Genomic DNA, 17,694 nt, shown 5'->3' with positions numbered 1-17,694 from the left:
TAAGACTGCACTTCCGGAATAACAAACAAAAAACAGACTGTGTACACATATTTATACTGTATATTCTGTATATCTTGTACTTTTCATTCTTTTTTAATAGATGTGTCTGCACCTACTATACCAAAACAAATTCCTAGTATGTGTTTGATCATACCTGGCAATAAACCTTTTCTGATTCTGATTTAATTAGCGTTAGACGCATATTTAGGTCACTTTTATTGCAAATGTTGATCCAAAAATCATAGGAGAACATGAACGTCAAGCCAGCAGGAAGGTTTAGAGTGGTAGAAGCAAGCCCTGTGTCAAAAATAGAAATTTTGGTGAAAAACGGGGATCTACTGTACATCAACTCTGCAATGTAATATTGTATAAGAAAGAGCAACACGCTGTTAGGTATTATTATTATTATTATTACATCTTTAGTTTCAGGCTATGGATCAGTGCCGTTGTCAATTTTGGTCATTTTTGAAAAGAAGAAAAAAATATCAGACTTTTTGTAAGACCGTGAATGCCTCCTGGCTGAGTTCTGACTGGTGATTGGATGAGTGCAAGGAAGGGAGAGGGAGATGATGTTTGCCTGCCTGCGTTCCGTTAGAAGTGACAGCTAACCAATGATATACCCCCCCCCCCCCCCCGCCTCCCCAAAAGAAAAGACTGGAATTCTGCACAGACAGATTCATTTTCTTCTCTTCCAACAACAAAAGTGCTTGATATGAGGTGAGAAATTAGCAAACAACCCAAAAATGTTGAAGGACATTTTCAAAACAAACACTGGATATGAAAATAATACTGAAAATGGCTCCTTTGATAGTAAAGGTTGCCGACCCCTGGCTAATAGCTTCTGATAGAGGGCCTTCTTGACACACACACTCACATAGCACAATCAGATTTGCACAATACATACACTCACATAGCACAATCCGATTTGTACAATACACACTCTCACATAGCACAATCAGATTTGCACAATACATAGTACACTCACACAGCACAATCAGATTTGCACAATACATACACTCACGTAGCACAATCAGATTTGCACAATACATATGTACACTCACGTAGCACAATCAGATTTGCACAATACATACACTCACATAGCACAATCAGATTTGCACAATACATACACTCACATAGCACAATCCGATTTGCACAATACACACTCTCACATAGCACAATCAGATTTGCACAATACATACACTCACACAGCACAATCAGATTTGCACAATACATACACTCACGTAGCACAATCAGATTTGCACAATACATATGTACACTCACGTAGCACAATCAGATTTGCACAATACATACACTCACATAGCACAATCCGATTTGCACAATACATACACTCACATAGCACAATCCGATTTGCACAATACACACACTCACACAGCACAATCAGATTTGCACAATACATACAATCACATAGCACAATCTGATTTGCACAATACACACACTCACACAGCACAATCAGATTTGCACAATACATACACTCACGTAGCACAATCCGATTTGCACAATACATACACTCACATAGCACAATCCGATTTGCACAATACACACACTCACACAGCATAATCAGATTTGCACAATACATACAATCACATAGCACAATCTGATTTGCACAATACACACACTTACACAGCACAATCAGATATGCACAATACATACACTCACATAGCACAATCAGATTTGCACAATACACACACTCACATAGCACAATTAGATTTGCACAATACATACATACAAAAAATATTGGTAGAAGCAGACACATAAAAGATGTATTATTCTTAACTTTCACTTTCTAGAGGAGCGCAGATCTGCCATCTATACTTCTTCCCTCACATGGTTTTCAAAAATACGTAATACATGGTAACTGCTTCTGGTGAAAGGCGGGGTACACCCTGGACTGGTGGCTAGCCAATCACAGGGCACATATAGACAAACAACCATTCACACTCACATTCATACCTATGGACAATTTAACCTAACATGTTTATGGAATGTGGGAGGAAACCCATGCATGCACACTCCACACAGAGATTTGAACCCAGATTGTTCCACTGACCTCTAATGCAAAATCTATTTATTTTCTACTTTCCCATCACCTCCCATGTGTTCTTTTCCAACGCCGCAATCAAACTGGCATCATCCAGAATGAAAAGTGTCCCAGAACAAATCACAGGGAGACACAATCACACATCCTTCCGCTGCAGTGGCTCATCTTTGGGAGCATGTTAGGCAAGAAAATCTGTCATTTTACACAGCTCTCTGCGATAAAGGATTCAGGCAGCCAATCCTTTCCAAAGTGCAGATCAAAGCCAGCAAAGTGACTGCTTGAATGCAAGCTCTAATGTGAGCCTGAAGACATGTTCTCGCCTTGATGTGCTACCACACTGCTTATGCATGACTATGCCAATATAGAAACACACACACACTGATAATACTCTCAAGTGTGCTTATTGTGCTGTTTTTTTTTTTTTTTAGCTTTGAGTAGTGGTGAGAGTGCAGGCTCATAATGTAAACACAAATGGCTTATTCAAATCACGGGCCGGGCAGAGCTCCGACTGTCAAAAGGCTCCTCGGAATGGATTGAAGGGAAATCAGAGAGGTGTCAACGGCACGTCACAGTCAGCATTAAGCCACGGAGAAAGACAAAAAATGAGGCCAAAGAAATGTTTGAGTGCAATACTCACACGTACGCACGCAGCATTCATAATCCTCCGCATCCCGTAGAATGTTATCTTTTGCTGTGGAATTGTGGCTTCCAATTCAGATTTAAATGTTCCACTTAAGCTGATGTCACAACCGGTCAATGTGCTCCTAGTGGTTAGCACACAGGCCTCACAGCTAGGATACCCGAGTTCAATTCCACTCTCCGCCATCTCTGTGTGGAGTTTGCATGTTCTCCCCGTGCATGCGTGGGTTTTCTCCGGGTACTCCGGTTTCCTCCCACATTCCAAAAACATGCTAGGTTAATTGGCGACTCCAAATTGTCCATAGGTATGAATGTGAGTGTGAATGGTTGTTTGTCTATGTGTGCACTGTGATTGGCTGGCCACCAGTCCAGGGTGTACCCTGGGATAGGCTCCAGCATACCCCGCGACACTAGTAAGCGAATAAGCGATATCGAACCAGGGTTGAGGCAAACCACTCGACCACCATGCGGCCCTAATCATTGACATATTGATGATTATTTTTGATTTTATGGGCATTTATGTGAGTTCCTTGCAGATTTGGTGGTCAGATTTGGTGGTCAGGGATCTACTGTATACAAGCAGGTAATTTGCACGGGGGGTAGATCCAGCCAATAATCCCCCCCCCCCCCCCGAATATATCCCATTGCAACTATGATGTGTTCTGCTGACTGCAAGTGCAAAATCCCAATGCCTGAAGAAAAAAAAAGCATACACCTGTACCATATTATCATGTACTTATGAATTATTACCTACTTAAAGTGAATTAGTTGCTTTATATGTGGAAAGAAATTGCCTATTTTTGAAGATTTTACCAATTTTACCAAAATGTTACAAATTTGTGAATGGTGAATATGCATGCATCTAAAATCCACTTCCTAATGTCTGTTACCGAACTGATAAAAGATATATTTTTATGGCACACTTATTTGCAATAAGAAGAATGACATTTGTTTGGTAGTGTGTAATACATGTGGACTGGTCAGGACCCCCTCCCACGTTGCTAAGACGCATATTTTTGACTGCTGATTCTACTGCCACAGTAAGTACAGTTGGAACAGGAAGTTCATTGTTCACTGATGCTCGTTTGTGTGACTTTATTTCTGTCTTGAAACTTGTATGCATTGTTAATTACTATGTGGCTAATATTTCCCAGGATCAACCTTGGACAACTTTGCCCCCAAACCTTTACACAACATCACACACACACACACACACACACAAGACACTGCAGCTTGATGTTGCATGGACAATGCGAGGCGGCGCACCGTAGAGAAAATTGACTCGCGATATTAACCTTGTGCATATTAAATATCGCAGGCCATCTTTGTATTTGTAATTAATTTTACAACTTTCCCCTCTGACATGCTCCATTAGCTTCCCTCATGGACGTGAGGAGGAGCTCTCATCTGTCAATTACGCTGCGGCGCACTCAATCCATCACAGGAAATAGACAGGAAATGGAGAGAAAGGTTTTTAGTCACGTTAAAAACAGACGTAGAGGCGTCCGGGATTCAGTATATACACGCAGAAATCCGCATGTGATAGCGGCTATTCTTCAAGTGGCTAATAGTTCAGAAGCATAAAGGAAGCACCAAGGTGACCCCAGTCGATGGAGACCATCTTGGATCCCTGCAAATTTTCAGATTTTTGGTCAAAAGACAATATAATTTTCATCAAAAATAGTCCTTTTTTTCCACAGAAAACACATCTTATTTACTTACATATTGGTAATATTTTATGTAATGCATACTGTACATGTACCACTGTTGGAAATACCACAAAAGTTTATATCTTTAAGCTTCACTGATAATGTTTTGGGTTTTTTTTTGCACTTTGTTCTCCCGTCCTTGAACGCACCATAGTTGCTGTGACACCCCAAGTAAATAGCACACTACTGTTTGTTCTTTGGGTGTTTTTTTTTTTTTGGAGCCTTACAGTTACAGAGGATAATTTACTTTTCAGCTGTGATGGTAATACCTTGGATCCCTGCATATTTTCAGATTTTTGGTCAAAAGACAATATAATTTTCACCAAAAATAGTCATTTTTTCCACAGAAAACACATCTTATTTACCATATATTGGTAATATTTTATGTAAGGCATACTGTACATGTACCACTGTTGGAAATACCACAAAAGTTTATATCTTTAAGCTTCACTGATAATGTTTTTTTTTTTCTGCACTTTGTTCTCCTGTCCTTGAACGCACCATAGTTGCTGCGACACCCCAAGTAAATAGCACACTACTGTTTGTTCTTTGGGTGTTTTTTTGGAGCCTTACAGTTATGGAGGATGATTTATTTTTAGCTGTGATGGTAATACCTTGGATTTTTGGTCAAAAGACAATATAATTTTCACCAAAAATAGTCATTTTTTCCACAGAAAACACATCTTATTTACCATATATTGGTAATATTTTATGTAAGGCATACTGTACATGTACCACTATTGGAAATACCACAAATGTTTATGTCTTTAAGCTTTTTTTTTTTTGCACTTTGTTCTCCCGTCCTTGAACGCACCATAGTTGCTGCGACACCCAAAAGTGACTCTCATTCATTCAGTAGCTCTAATCAGTGAAATGTGTTTGCTAAAATGAGTGCGGGAGACATACTTGGGGATGAAACCTGGATTGCGTCACCGTTTACTGCAAATGTTGATCCAAAATCAGAGGAGAAAGTCAAAGTCAAGTTAGCAGAAGGAGGTTTTGGAGGGACAGAAGCGAGCCGTGTGTCAAAAACAGACATTTTTACGGGCATATGATTTTTTTTTTTTTTTCACCATTGGCTGGTGGTCCGGCTCGTAACCCCCCGCAAAAAATGCAGCTCTACTGTGCACATGAAATTTCAACATACTAATGTAATTTAGTCCATCCATTCCAGCGGTATTATAAACGACTTATGTGGGAGCGACTGATGATTACAATATATTTTTATTGACGTACCGTAACTTTACCGCACTGTTAAAAGCCGTGTATATCTTTCAAGTATATGACAATCTATAAGTCGCGTGCGTCCATGAAGAATGTGAGAGAAGATGAACGTGACAGTGAAATCTGTCTTGTGGAAAGACATAAACGCCTGCAACAGTGAACGACAACAATGACCCGTGGGGGTTCTTCCGCCATGTTTTCATGCTTCTAAAAGCAGCACCCAAGGACATGAATATGTGAATATCTTGTAAAGCATTGAATAGAAAAAAAAAGTTTACATCATTAAAAGCTGTAAAGATGAATTCCTCTCAGTTGGCCATAAATCACCTGCAGCAGCAATCAGGCTCAAAGGTGGAACACATTTCCCTGTTTGGAACGTCATTCACACCCCCGTCATCGTTTACCGCTGATTCCTCCGCCATCACGCCTGCTGTGACGCAGTGACGGCAAAATATATTTGAGATAAATGACATGTTAACGGAATCATTTCATGGTTCAACACGTTGGCGGTGATTTATACCGCCACCGTCTTCCACAAGGCCCGCCGTTTCCCCGCTAAAGGGCAAAGTATCTATTTGGATTCAAGCAGGGACGAAGAAGTAAGACGTATATTTCTCTAGCTAATAATAGCTTTGTGTCTTAAATGTCTTATTTTCCCTCAAAAAAAATCAACTATGTTGGATAATATAATAAAAAAAAAATAATAATACATAAAGATAAGACATAAAGCTAATAATAGCTTTATGTCTTAAATGTCTTATTTTCCCTAAAAAAAATCAACTATGTTGGATAATATAATAAAAAAAATAATAAGACATAAAAATAAGACATAAAGCTATTATTAGCTTTATGTCTTAAATGTCTTATTTTCCCTCAAAAAAATCAACTATGTTGGATAATATAATAAAAAAAATAATAAGACATAAAAATAAGACATAAAGCTAATAATAGCTTTATGTCTTAAATGTCTTATTTTCCCTCAAAAAATCAACTATGGTGCATAATATAATAAAAAATAATAATAATACATAAAGATAAGACATAAAGCTAATAATAGCTTTATGTCTTAAATGTCTTATTTTCCCTCAAAAAAATCAACTGTGTTGGATAATATAATAAAAAAATAATAAGACATAAAAATAAGACATAAAGCTAATAATAGCTTTATGTCTTGAATGTCTTATTTTCCCTCAAAAAATCAACTATGTTGGATAATATGAGTGTAAAGGTGACTCTAGGGGTGTTATTTCATGTCTAGAGGGCTCTGATAATGTTACATTTTGAAGTATTCTATGCTCTAACTACAAAAATGTACTCATCATAGACGGGCCTGGAACCAAAAAAAACATGATGATGTGATGTGGTATTTCTGGTAGAGCAGCTATTCTCTAATTGTGCTTTCTCCCACTCGTGGGTTGGAATGCATGACAGATGTCCATTGGGATACGTGGTGGTTGTCAAATGTGGACTGCTTAGCAGACTTCCATGAAAGGTTTGGTTCACAGCCAAGATTTTTCATTGATCACAGTGCAAAGGCTGCATCACAGAAGGCAGACATCACCGCTACCTGCAGGACAAAAGGGGTGTCGCTGGGCAGCGTGGAGGCCCCCCCTGATGGCTGGGCTTTGCTTTGTGGAGCACAGACGTGTTTGCATACAGCGGGGAGGAGATGGCATTGTCATGACGGGAAGAAGGTGACAGCCTATTGTTTATATTGTTGGTGGGTGAATGACGCTGATTACCCATGCTAATATGCTAATTGCAACCAAGACATTGCCAAATAATGGTGGTGGTGGGGGGCACAATTGTACTGGTAACTAACTGGTAAAGTCAACCACACTCTGGGGTATCATAAGACATAACAAGGGGTGTCAAACTGTTGCGCCAGGGTCCCAACAATGATGGGGGGGTTCTAGAGAGTTACTTATATATTATTACTTATTTCTATTGAAAAGAATAGAACAATATTGATAATATTACATTATATATATATAATACAGAATTTGATTATTTATCATTAGATGATAGATTATAATAATAAAAATATAATATAGTGCCGGCACAGCGGACAAGTGGTTAGCGCGCAGACCTCACAGCTAGGAGACCAACGTTCAATTCCACCCTCTGCAATCTCTGTGTGGAGTTTGCATGTTCTCCCCGTGCATGCGTGGGTTTTCTCCGGGTACTCCGGTTTCCTCCCAAATTCCAAAAACATGCTAGGTTAATTGGTGACTCCAAATTGTCCATAGGTATGAATGTGAGTGTGAATGGTTGTTTGTCTATATGTGCCCTGTGATTGGCTGGCCACCAGTCCAGGGTGTACCCCGCCTCTCGCCCGAAGACAGCTGGGATAGGCTCCAGCACCCCCGCGACCCTCGTGAATGAATATAATAAAGCAATAAATTGAATAAGTTACGTTATAAAAAACACAATTGTGGTGCATTCAAGGACCATGGAATAAAGTGCAAAATAGCCTGCTAGTAATGTTAAAAAGTGTGGAGGAGGTGGGATTGGGATGGTTTAGGGGGCCCTTCATGATGATGATTATGTTGGGGGGGGGGCTAGAGGTTGGCATTACGCCGCTGAACATAACCATCTCCAACAGGGAATACTGCATTCATTCTTAGGCCAAACATAAAAGTAGCAAGCAACAAACGTATAAGCGCCACTTTCAGCTGCAGGCCGAGGGCTCCCTCTGGTGGTCTTACCTTGGGATCTTGAAGAGGGCTTTCACGGGGTGCATCTCAGCCAGTGGGGGGTCTCCATCAGCCAGCTCGATGGCCGTGATGCCCAGAGACCACACATCACAGCGGGCGTCGTACGAGTAGTCGTACTGCTGCTCACAGGCGATGACCTATGAACGCAGCACACGGATTACTGTACATAATAATATTAGCAATAATAATATTATTCCTATATTATATCCTACACTCAGACACAGTATGAAGGCACTGAAACAAACCGTAGGGTCTCACATATAATAATAATAATATTATTATTACTAATAATATTATAAGAAACAAACAAAAAAAATAAAGGTGTCAGTTCTGGAAACTAAGCTTCGGGGAAAACCTATATATAATATAATAGAAATAAAGTCAAAATATTATGAGAGTAACATTATTATATTAAATAAAATAGAAATAGAAAGTTGAAATAGTTGGAATATTAAAAAACCAGCAGTCATTTTAAGAGTAAAGACAAACAAAAGTCATATTCTGCTGAATAAAGACCATAAAACCATAATTGAACCAGAAGAAATACATAATGTCATTATATACAAATAATGTCAATATAGCAGCATATATTTGAAATAGTAAGAAAAAAAATATTGAAGAAAGTTGAAAATAGTCTAAATAACTGTAAAAAATAAATAATTAAAATCATTTTTCATGCATTGAAATATATCTAATTGGTGTTGCTATAGAAAATATCAAATCGGCAAAGTAGTATCCTTTCCTTTGTCACTATGTGTCCTCAATGGGGAACCTTTGGACCCCCCCCCCATACAAGAAGATGAAGCATTGATGTGCATGTTTAACAATGAATTTATGAACTCTCTTGACTCTTGCTTGCTATTTCCATTTGTAAAAAATGACTGAAAGCCGGAGCATTGATGATTAAGTGTGCACTGCTGGCTTTGAGGGGGGGTTGGGGGGGGCAGTTCAGTGAATTTCTCAGTCAATAATTATAATTGACACCATATTACACAGCCCAGTTTATTCTAATTGCCCCCGAGGTGCTTTTTATTCCAGCCCAATCATTGCAGCTCATTTCTGCCACGGAGAAAGCGGCGGCCGCAGTCTCCCAGCTATTAACCTTGAGACGACCTTTAGAGCGCCTCCCGTGGAGGGGAATACATAATGACGCAGGGGAGCGGCGCACGGAAATAGCTCAACCCCCCCACTTCTCTCTCTTTGTAACGTCTACGTCAGACGCTTTCATGAAGCGCTAAAAAAGGAGGGGAATGTGTCTGACCTCAGGGGCCATCCAAAACGGGGTGCCCACCGATGTGTTCCTTCGCAGTCGTGCGCTGGTCAGCTGCGCTGAAACCCCTGAAGAAAAAAAAAAAAACGAGGAGGAAAAATGTTAGGAAAAGGCAGCAGTTCATGAATAAAGTCGGCATGTCATTGACCGCGGCAGCCTGCCAAAGCGGCAACAACAAAAGGCTGCAATTATTTCACATTGTGTAGGACAGATTTTTATCAGCGTGAGTCCACTTCATCTCCAGCACAGCCGGGGACGTCCAAATGCCCCCGGGGGGACGCTCCCCGATATTCACAGCAGCCGCGACATAATGCCTTTTCATTAGCAACAGTAGCCTCGGGTTATAAGCATAAACTCCATCATGTTGACAAACTCTGGATTTATTCATAACAGCATCCCATACTCATGTCATCATATGCACAGAAATAATCATTCATACACTCACAAAAATGTCTATTTTTAAATAAAAACTCCTCCTAGCTTGATGTTGGCGTTCTTCTCCTACGTTGCCTCAACATTTGCAATAAAAGGGTGTCGTAATTATCGATGTAAATGACCACGGGTTCCCTTCTTTTACAGTGGTGTACCCCTTCAGACATTTGACCTGAACCATGCACCCCCCGCCCCCTACTACCAGGTCCAAAGAGCCCATTTCCCACGGTCACGAGCACTGATATATATAGGTAATATAGGTAAATAATATATATTATATAGGTAAAAAATATATATTATATAGGTAAAAAGGGCAGCACGGCGGTGGAGTGGTTAACGCGGAGACCAAGACGTGATGCTAAGTGACTGGCTTGAGTTGTGGCCGACAGCAGCTCCTGTGCCAAGGAGTCACTAGGTGTCAGTAATGTTACATTGAGAGGAAATTGCCACCACAGGAAGTATGCTGTCAATCATAACTTAGAGTCTGTTATGTCATATATGTCGTTATATGTATAAAAGTGATTATAGGGGTGTTACTTCATGTCTAGAGGGCTCTACTAATGTTAAAAAGCATATTTAGAGGGTTGTAGACAGGTTTTCTATGCTCTAATTAGCGAAATATTACATTTATAAATAACGAATCCTACTATGCAGGAATTCACTTATCACTGTTGGGTCTGGAGCCAATTAACCGTGATAAACGAGGGATTATTGTACAGTCGATCCACGCTTTTCACAAGGGTGGAATAATAACTTTATTAATAACTCTTGATACTTTTAACTAATTAATATCGGCGGCCCCGTGCATGCGTGGGTTTTCTCCGGGTACTCCGGCTTCCTCCCACATTCCAAAAACATGCTAGGTTAATTGGCGACTCCAAATTGTCCATAGGTATGAATGTGAGTGTGAATGGTTGTTTGTCTATCTTGTTTGTGCCCTGTGATTGGCTGGCCACCAGTCCAGGGTGTACCCCGCCTCTCGCCCGAAGGCAGCTGGGATAGGCTCCAGCAACCCCCGCGACTCTCGTGAGGAAAAGCGGTAGAAAATGAATGAATGAATTTTTGGACCTAACCAAAAAATTATGGGGTGGTGAATGCTGAATGCTACATGTGTGTAATAAACATATTGTAGTTTGCAGTAGCGTGGAACTACCTGCTTTATATGGAGGTGTGTATTATTTTACACTGCTCCTGAACTTAGAATAAATATGATATCAGTGTCGTGTACACAAGGGTTACACATATAGAATAAAGTGAGCATCCCCTCTGGAGCCGAGACCCGACACACTAAAAAAAAGGTCCTCCAGCTCAGGAGACTGTGTACCTAATGTTGTGACCAGGGAGTGTATGTCTGCACACAAAGCACACTAAGGATTACATGCTGGTTTTACATCTAAAAAAACAAAATTCTGTATGTGTAGAGAAGAAGCAGCTGTATAAATGTTCATAAATACCAAAATCAACCAGTTTGACCCCTCCCTCAGTCGTCAGGAGGATGTTGTTGCCTTTGACATCACGATGGATAATCCTGTTGTTGTGTAAGTGCTGGAGACCCTGAGAAGGAAACAGGAGAACACAGCAGGGTGCCGTCATTGCAGGGGGATCCATGCATGCAATACAACAACAGTGTAAAGCAGTGTAAAGCTGTCACAATGAATGCACGGTGAATCTACACCAGCTCACACCAGCAGCTTACCAGGAGGGCGCTGTACAGGATGTACGCTATAACCGACTCCTGCAGGCGTTGGCCTCGCATCAGCAGCCCTTTGATCAGCTCTGTCACGGAACCGCCATTGCACAGCTGAGGAAGAGGAAAAAACAGCAACTTAGCGTCACTTGGGATTCGTGTCTTACACCCGGGGGTGTCCAATGTGCGGCACGGGGGCCTTTTGTGGTACGCAGATGCTTTTTAATTGGCTCGTGGAACATTGTAAAACAATTTAATCTAACAAGAAAAATACAAAAATAAATCAAAATATTAAGCAAAAACCCATTGTAATCTAACGAGAAAAGGCTTGAGAGAATAACATCTATACATTTTAATATCATAGTATATATGTACATAAAATAACTCCATTTTAGAAGCGTAAAGTTGAATTTAAAAAAGTAATAATAACAAACAAAACACCACATGAAGCTGTCATAACTGGAACATTTGGTTGTGGAAAAAAGTTCTAATGTTACATGAGTAAATAAAAAAATAAAGTCCTACTTATGAGAAGAACATTTATAAGAAGAAATAGTTGGGAAATTAAAAACTAAATAGCAGAAATGGAAAAAAACAACTGTAATTTTATCATAATAAAATAAAAATATGTAAATAATTTTAAATTAAAAGTATTTTTGAAAAGAAACAAACTAAGTAATTATCATTGTAGTTCCACATCGAATTGAAAAAAAACGTATTTCCATCTGCGATTAAATGCGATTAAATTGCAAGTTAATTATGGACAAAATGTGATTAATCATGACCAAATAATTGTAATCAATTGACAGCCCTAATTCTAACACAAAATGGCACAATTTTAGCTGAATATGAGGAAAAATAATATTGTATAGTTGAAATTAAAAAACTATATTTTTTCAAGTCATAAACAAACCAAACACAATAAAATTGTCATTTTTGAAAATTAGGTTGGAGAAAAAGTATATTAAATAATATGAAAAGAAAAGATATGAAAATACTATCGAAGGAGAAAGTTGGAATTTTTGGAAATTTACCAAAAAAATGAAGAGTGAAGTTGACATTAATTATATATTTTTTCATTTATATGACAAAACTGAAACGCTGTTTTTCCCTGACATATATGTAACATCTTAGCATATCTACATGTGTCGCTTTACAACATATCAAAGTGGCAAAGTGCCATCCTCTCATTATTCACTATCCTCCCCTCGCTGGAGAAATGTGAACCCAATTTGAATTCAAGCATGACAAGAAATAAAAGAAGGCCCAAAGGCAGCACTAACCTCCAGCACCAGCCACAGTTGACCCCCCGACATATTTTCCGACTTGTAAAACATGCCGTAAAACTTCACCACGTTGGGATGGTTGGACAGCGACCTCAAGATGTTGTATTCCGCCTCGATCTCCTCATCCACGTCCTTCACAAACACACAAGAGCATCAGCGCCCTGAGGTGTCCCTCGTGTTTATTTATTTCCACTGCATCGTCTGGTTTGCTGCTTGAAGGGAAAAGCAAAGCCACACTGTGTTGGATCCATCAGTGGATGCAGTGGGGTCATCTATTACTACTGCTATATGTGGTGAAAGCGCTATGTACTGCTATTTGAACTGGACCTCGTAGAAGTATATATATATATATATATATATATATATATATATATATATATATATATATATATATATATATCACGGTTTTGGAATTAATTCATGAATACGTTATGTTTCATGGTAGATTATGGTCGATTATTCATCAAAACATATTGAAATACCAGCGATAAGACGTATTCTGGTCACTAGGAGACAGTAGTGACACAAAACATTGAGACATTAGCTTACCGTACATAACCTTATCACCCATGGCATATCCCACGTGATAGAACTTAAAAAAAGTTCTCCTCTCATTTTGTGTGGAAGTGGTATTTTTAGGCTTTTTAAGGTGAGAAGAAATCAATTGGAGGCTAACTGGTTAGCTTGCTAGCTAGCAGCCATCTCAAGTCCCAGCAGCATAAGAGTTGAACAATGTTGCAAACAAAATCGAATAATATTAATATTAATATTATTATCAATAATAATAATAATAATAATATAGCAGTACATTGATATTAATATTAATAATATCAATAATAATAGTAATATCATTATTATTATTATTATTGATAAAATAAAAATAAAAATAAAAATAAAAATAAAAATAAAAATAAAAATAAAAATAAAAATAAAAATAAAAATAAAAATAAAAATAAAAATAAAAATAAAAATAAAAATAAAAATAAAAATAAAAATAAAAATAAAAATAAAAATAAAAATAAAAATAAAAAAAAAAATAAAAATAAAAATAAAAATAAAAATAAAAATAAAAAAAAAAAAAAAAAAAAAATAATAATAATAATAGAAAACATTGTGGCAGCGGTGTACTAAGTAGTGAATGAAAGTGTACGTCAGAGAGCTGGATGTCTGAGTGATATGGTCAGCCAACATGTCAGGATGGGATTGCTTCATCTACCCCACGTCCAGTCTAAGTGGAGGTGTCACACGGTGCGCTGCTGATGCCAGAGACTACACCGCGCTTCTCACACAGACAAATGAGCGGGTTCCCAGCCACAGCGGGATCTACCACTACGGAGCAAGGCTAGGCAATGAGACGTAACATGATGGGAAATCAATGAAAAAGGAGGAGATGCGGTTGGATACACGACTGGGAGAACTCCATCAGACAGACTGGAGGCCACTTACTCTGTTGGTGTGGCTTGGATGCTGAGACGTTGTGAAAGTGAAACATTCCAGTTTGTGAAGGTCTTCATTTGAATACAGCCGCTAAGCTCACACCATGAGGCCACTTACGTTGATGGGGTCCAGCACTTTGACTGCCGCCTGACTCCCATCCTTCTTGTTGGTCACCTTGTAGACTTTTCCATACGTGCCTTTGCCAATGGTCTCCACGATGTCCCAGTTAGCCGACGGATCTCCAAGGTTCTCCAAGCCAATCATGCTGGACTTGTAGGGATAGACTCCATACAATGACCTCCTGGAGGACGGAACACAAACATCATTGTTCATTGTTCATTCATTCATTCATATTCTACCGCTTTTTCCTCACAAGGGTCGCAGGGGGTGCTGGAGCCTATCCCAGCTGTCTTCGGGCGAGAGGCGGGGTACACCCTGGACTGGTCGCCAGCCAATCACAGGGCACATATAGACAAACAACCATTCACACTCACATTCATACGGGGAGAACATGCAAACTCCACACAGAGCCCCCCCCCCAACATAATCATCATCATGAAGGGCCCCCTAAACCATCCCAATCCCACCTCCTCCACACTTTTTAACATTACTAGCAGGCTATTTTGCACTTTATTCCATGGTCCTTGAATGCACCACAATTGTGTTTTTTATAACGTAACTTATTCAATTTATTGCTTTATTATATTCATTCACGAGGGTCGCGGGGGTGCTGGAGCCTATCCCAGCTGTCTTCGGGCGAGAGGCGGGGTACACCCTGGACTGGTGGCCAGCCAATCACAGGGCACATATAGACAAACAACCATTCACACTCACATTCATACCTATGGACAATTTGGAGTCGCTAATTAACCTAGCATGTTTTTGGAATGTGGGAGGAAACCGGAGTACCCGGACAAAAACCCACGCATGCTCGGGAAGAACATGCAAACTCCACACAGAGATGGTCATGGGTGGAATTGAACCCTGGTCTCCTAGCTGTCCTAGAGGTCTGCGCGCTAACCACTAGACCGCCGTGCCGCCCACATTCATTATGTGTCTCCCATTATTTTTCCATTAGTCATATGTCATATATAATTGTGCTATGTGAGTGTTGTTTTTTTTTGCCACCCCTGTTCTAGTGTATTTGAAATGTAAACAAGAGAAGCAGATGATGCAATGTAGTGCTATACTTGCGGTGTTACACAGTGTAGAACATTGATTCCCACAAGATCTTCTCCTACGGTTCATTGAAAAACAAGTGTTCCTGCCAGAGGAGGAGGGAGATACTAACTGCAGAGGGAGGGAGGAGGGAGGGGGGTAAAGTGTACGTATATAATTGTACTTACATGGCAAATGTTATTTTCTTCTGACTCATTGGTGCTGAGAATAAAATATAAGACCTCTCCGGTGATCATAATACAAATGCCAGTAGGAGCAACAAGTGGTGTTTGACGGAGGAGCGCTTAGCTCCGCCCCCCCATCCTGCCACTGTGCATCCCTATGAGCGTTAACTTCTCAGGATCAATTGGATTGGACGCAGATTAGCTTGACATGGCCGCACACTTTCACTGCAAACACTTAAAGGGGAAGGGCACCTTTTTTTTTTTTGGAATCATTCCCATGTGATTCCCATTATGTGAAACATGAACACATATTTCTTTCCCTTTTTCTGTGCATTATAAGACCTGAAAAACAGTTAATATTAGCTAGCTAACAATGCACCTCATTGGGACACACCTATTTTGACTGTATCCAAAAATTTATAAAAATGATAAATTCTGAGAATAAAATGGTGATATTACTAGGAAAAATGTGACAAAAGTTCAAATATTATATATTATATATATATATATATATATATATATATAATATTGAAAAAAGGCGTAATTTTCCAAAAAAAGGTTAATAATATAACCTGATGAATACTGTATGTATCAGGGGTTTAACTGTATCCAAAAATTTATAAAAAATCTAAATTGTGAGAATAAAATGGTGATATTAGTAGGAAAAATGTGACAAAAGTTCAAATATTGGATATATATATAATATAATATAATATATAATATTGAAAAAAGGCGTAATTTTCCAAGAAAAGGTTAATAATATAACCTGATGAATACTGTATGTATTTTTTTTTTTACTTGAATGTGTGAGCATCCCCCGTGTAAAATTCCAAAGTGACAGGATGATGGGGAGGAGTGTTTGTGAGGTGGTATGACCCTGATAGTTTGATGTGAACAGCGGTCAACCCTCAGATTTATATATATACACACTGTGCAACACACACACACACACACAGATATTTATGAATTGTGTTGCATTGAGGGTGAGTAATGTAGATACGACATGAAGATGCAGCTTGGAGATGCAACAGATATCCTTCACGCCGTCCTTCAAGCAGCAGCAGCATGTGTTTATGCTTCCCACATCATAAATAATTACCTCCTAATCCAGCTTCATCTTCACTTATCCATCAATGCTGCAAAGCTAATCGCCCGCTTTAAAACACTTCCCTGAACGCCACCTTTGCCTTATCAATCAGCCTGTTTCCCTCGCTGACCTTCTGCACATCATCATCATCCACACATCCTCCAGCAACAGCAACAGATGATGTATTCTCCAAAGCAGCAACTGGTGCCTGTGGCGTCTTTCTGTCCTACCTTGGAGCAAAGTCATGCAAGATGCTGCACAAACAAACAAAGCATGCAGTACATGAAGGCCGACATACCTGCTGTGTGAAAGTATCTCCAAAACGACGCAGCCTAATTCCTGCTAAACTATCAGGGTGAATAATTCACCGGCAATGTGAGACCTGCTCTGCAGCGGAGTTAAATATGCAGGTGGCAGGTGTATGCCGCTCATAATGGCTGATATGAAGCATCTCAGGTGGCACGCAGGTAACCAGGAAGTCCTTGCACGCTGCTCCACAGTGCTCCACTGTATATATGTATAATGTATATATTTTTAGAAATACAATCAGCAAGCATATTTTTGTATTCATATTTTTCTTTATTATTAGCACATTAGCTCTTAAACCTGCCCACGAAATTCCGCAAATGCAAAAAGTGAGCGAGTGAGACCTTTGACACTGCTCAAAATAATTTGTTTATTATGATACTGGTTTTAAATTCTAAATGTTTGTTAGTAAAAAGCCTATTTAGGAACATTCAGAAAGGATTATTATTAAAGATTTGCCTCAATTCACCTTTCCTTTATGAAATGTACAAATGAAAA

The 17,694-nt window shown here is 39.3% G+C and overlaps 1 protein-coding gene across 14 annotated transcripts in view; it reads right to left on the bottom strand.

Annotated features, from left to right (window-relative positions):
* The window catches only part of myo3b (myosin IIIB), a 104,839-nt gene that overhangs the window by 83,660 nt on the left and 3,485 nt on the right, over nt 1-17,694 (bottom strand). For 10 of the 14 annotated variants that reach the window (XM_058081554.1, XM_058081551.1, XM_058081547.1 and 7 more), the window contains exons 3-9: nt 14,578-14,761; nt 14,470-14,490; nt 13,021-13,155; nt 11,747-11,851; nt 11,505-11,604; nt 9,610-9,686; nt 8,340-8,485 (exon numbers count right to left, since the gene is read on the bottom strand). In XM_058081554.1, the coding sequence (XP_057937537.1) occupies nt 8,340-8,485; nt 9,610-9,686; nt 11,505-11,604; nt 11,747-11,851; nt 13,021-13,155; nt 14,470-14,490; nt 14,578-14,761 (768 nt within the window). Of the gene's footprint in view, nt 1-8,335; nt 8,486-9,609; nt 9,687-11,504; nt 11,605-11,746; nt 11,852-13,020; nt 13,156-14,469; nt 14,491-14,577; nt 14,762-14,833; nt 14,974-15,806; nt 16,196-17,694 lie in introns of those variants that run through there. The other 4 variants (XM_058081548.1, XM_058081545.1, XM_058081541.1 and 1 more) reach the window with 4 other exon arrangements.

The sequence above is a fragment of the Doryrhamphus excisus genome, chromosome 9 (assembly GCF_030265055.1).
Source record: "Doryrhamphus excisus isolate RoL2022-K1 chromosome 9, RoL_Dexc_1.0, whole genome shotgun sequence".
Taxonomy (NCBI): domain Eukaryota; kingdom Metazoa; phylum Chordata; class Actinopteri; order Syngnathiformes; family Syngnathidae; genus Doryrhamphus; species Doryrhamphus excisus.
The sequence above is the reverse complement of the archived record's forward strand: the minus strand, read 5'-3'. Positions and strand labels throughout refer to the sequence as shown.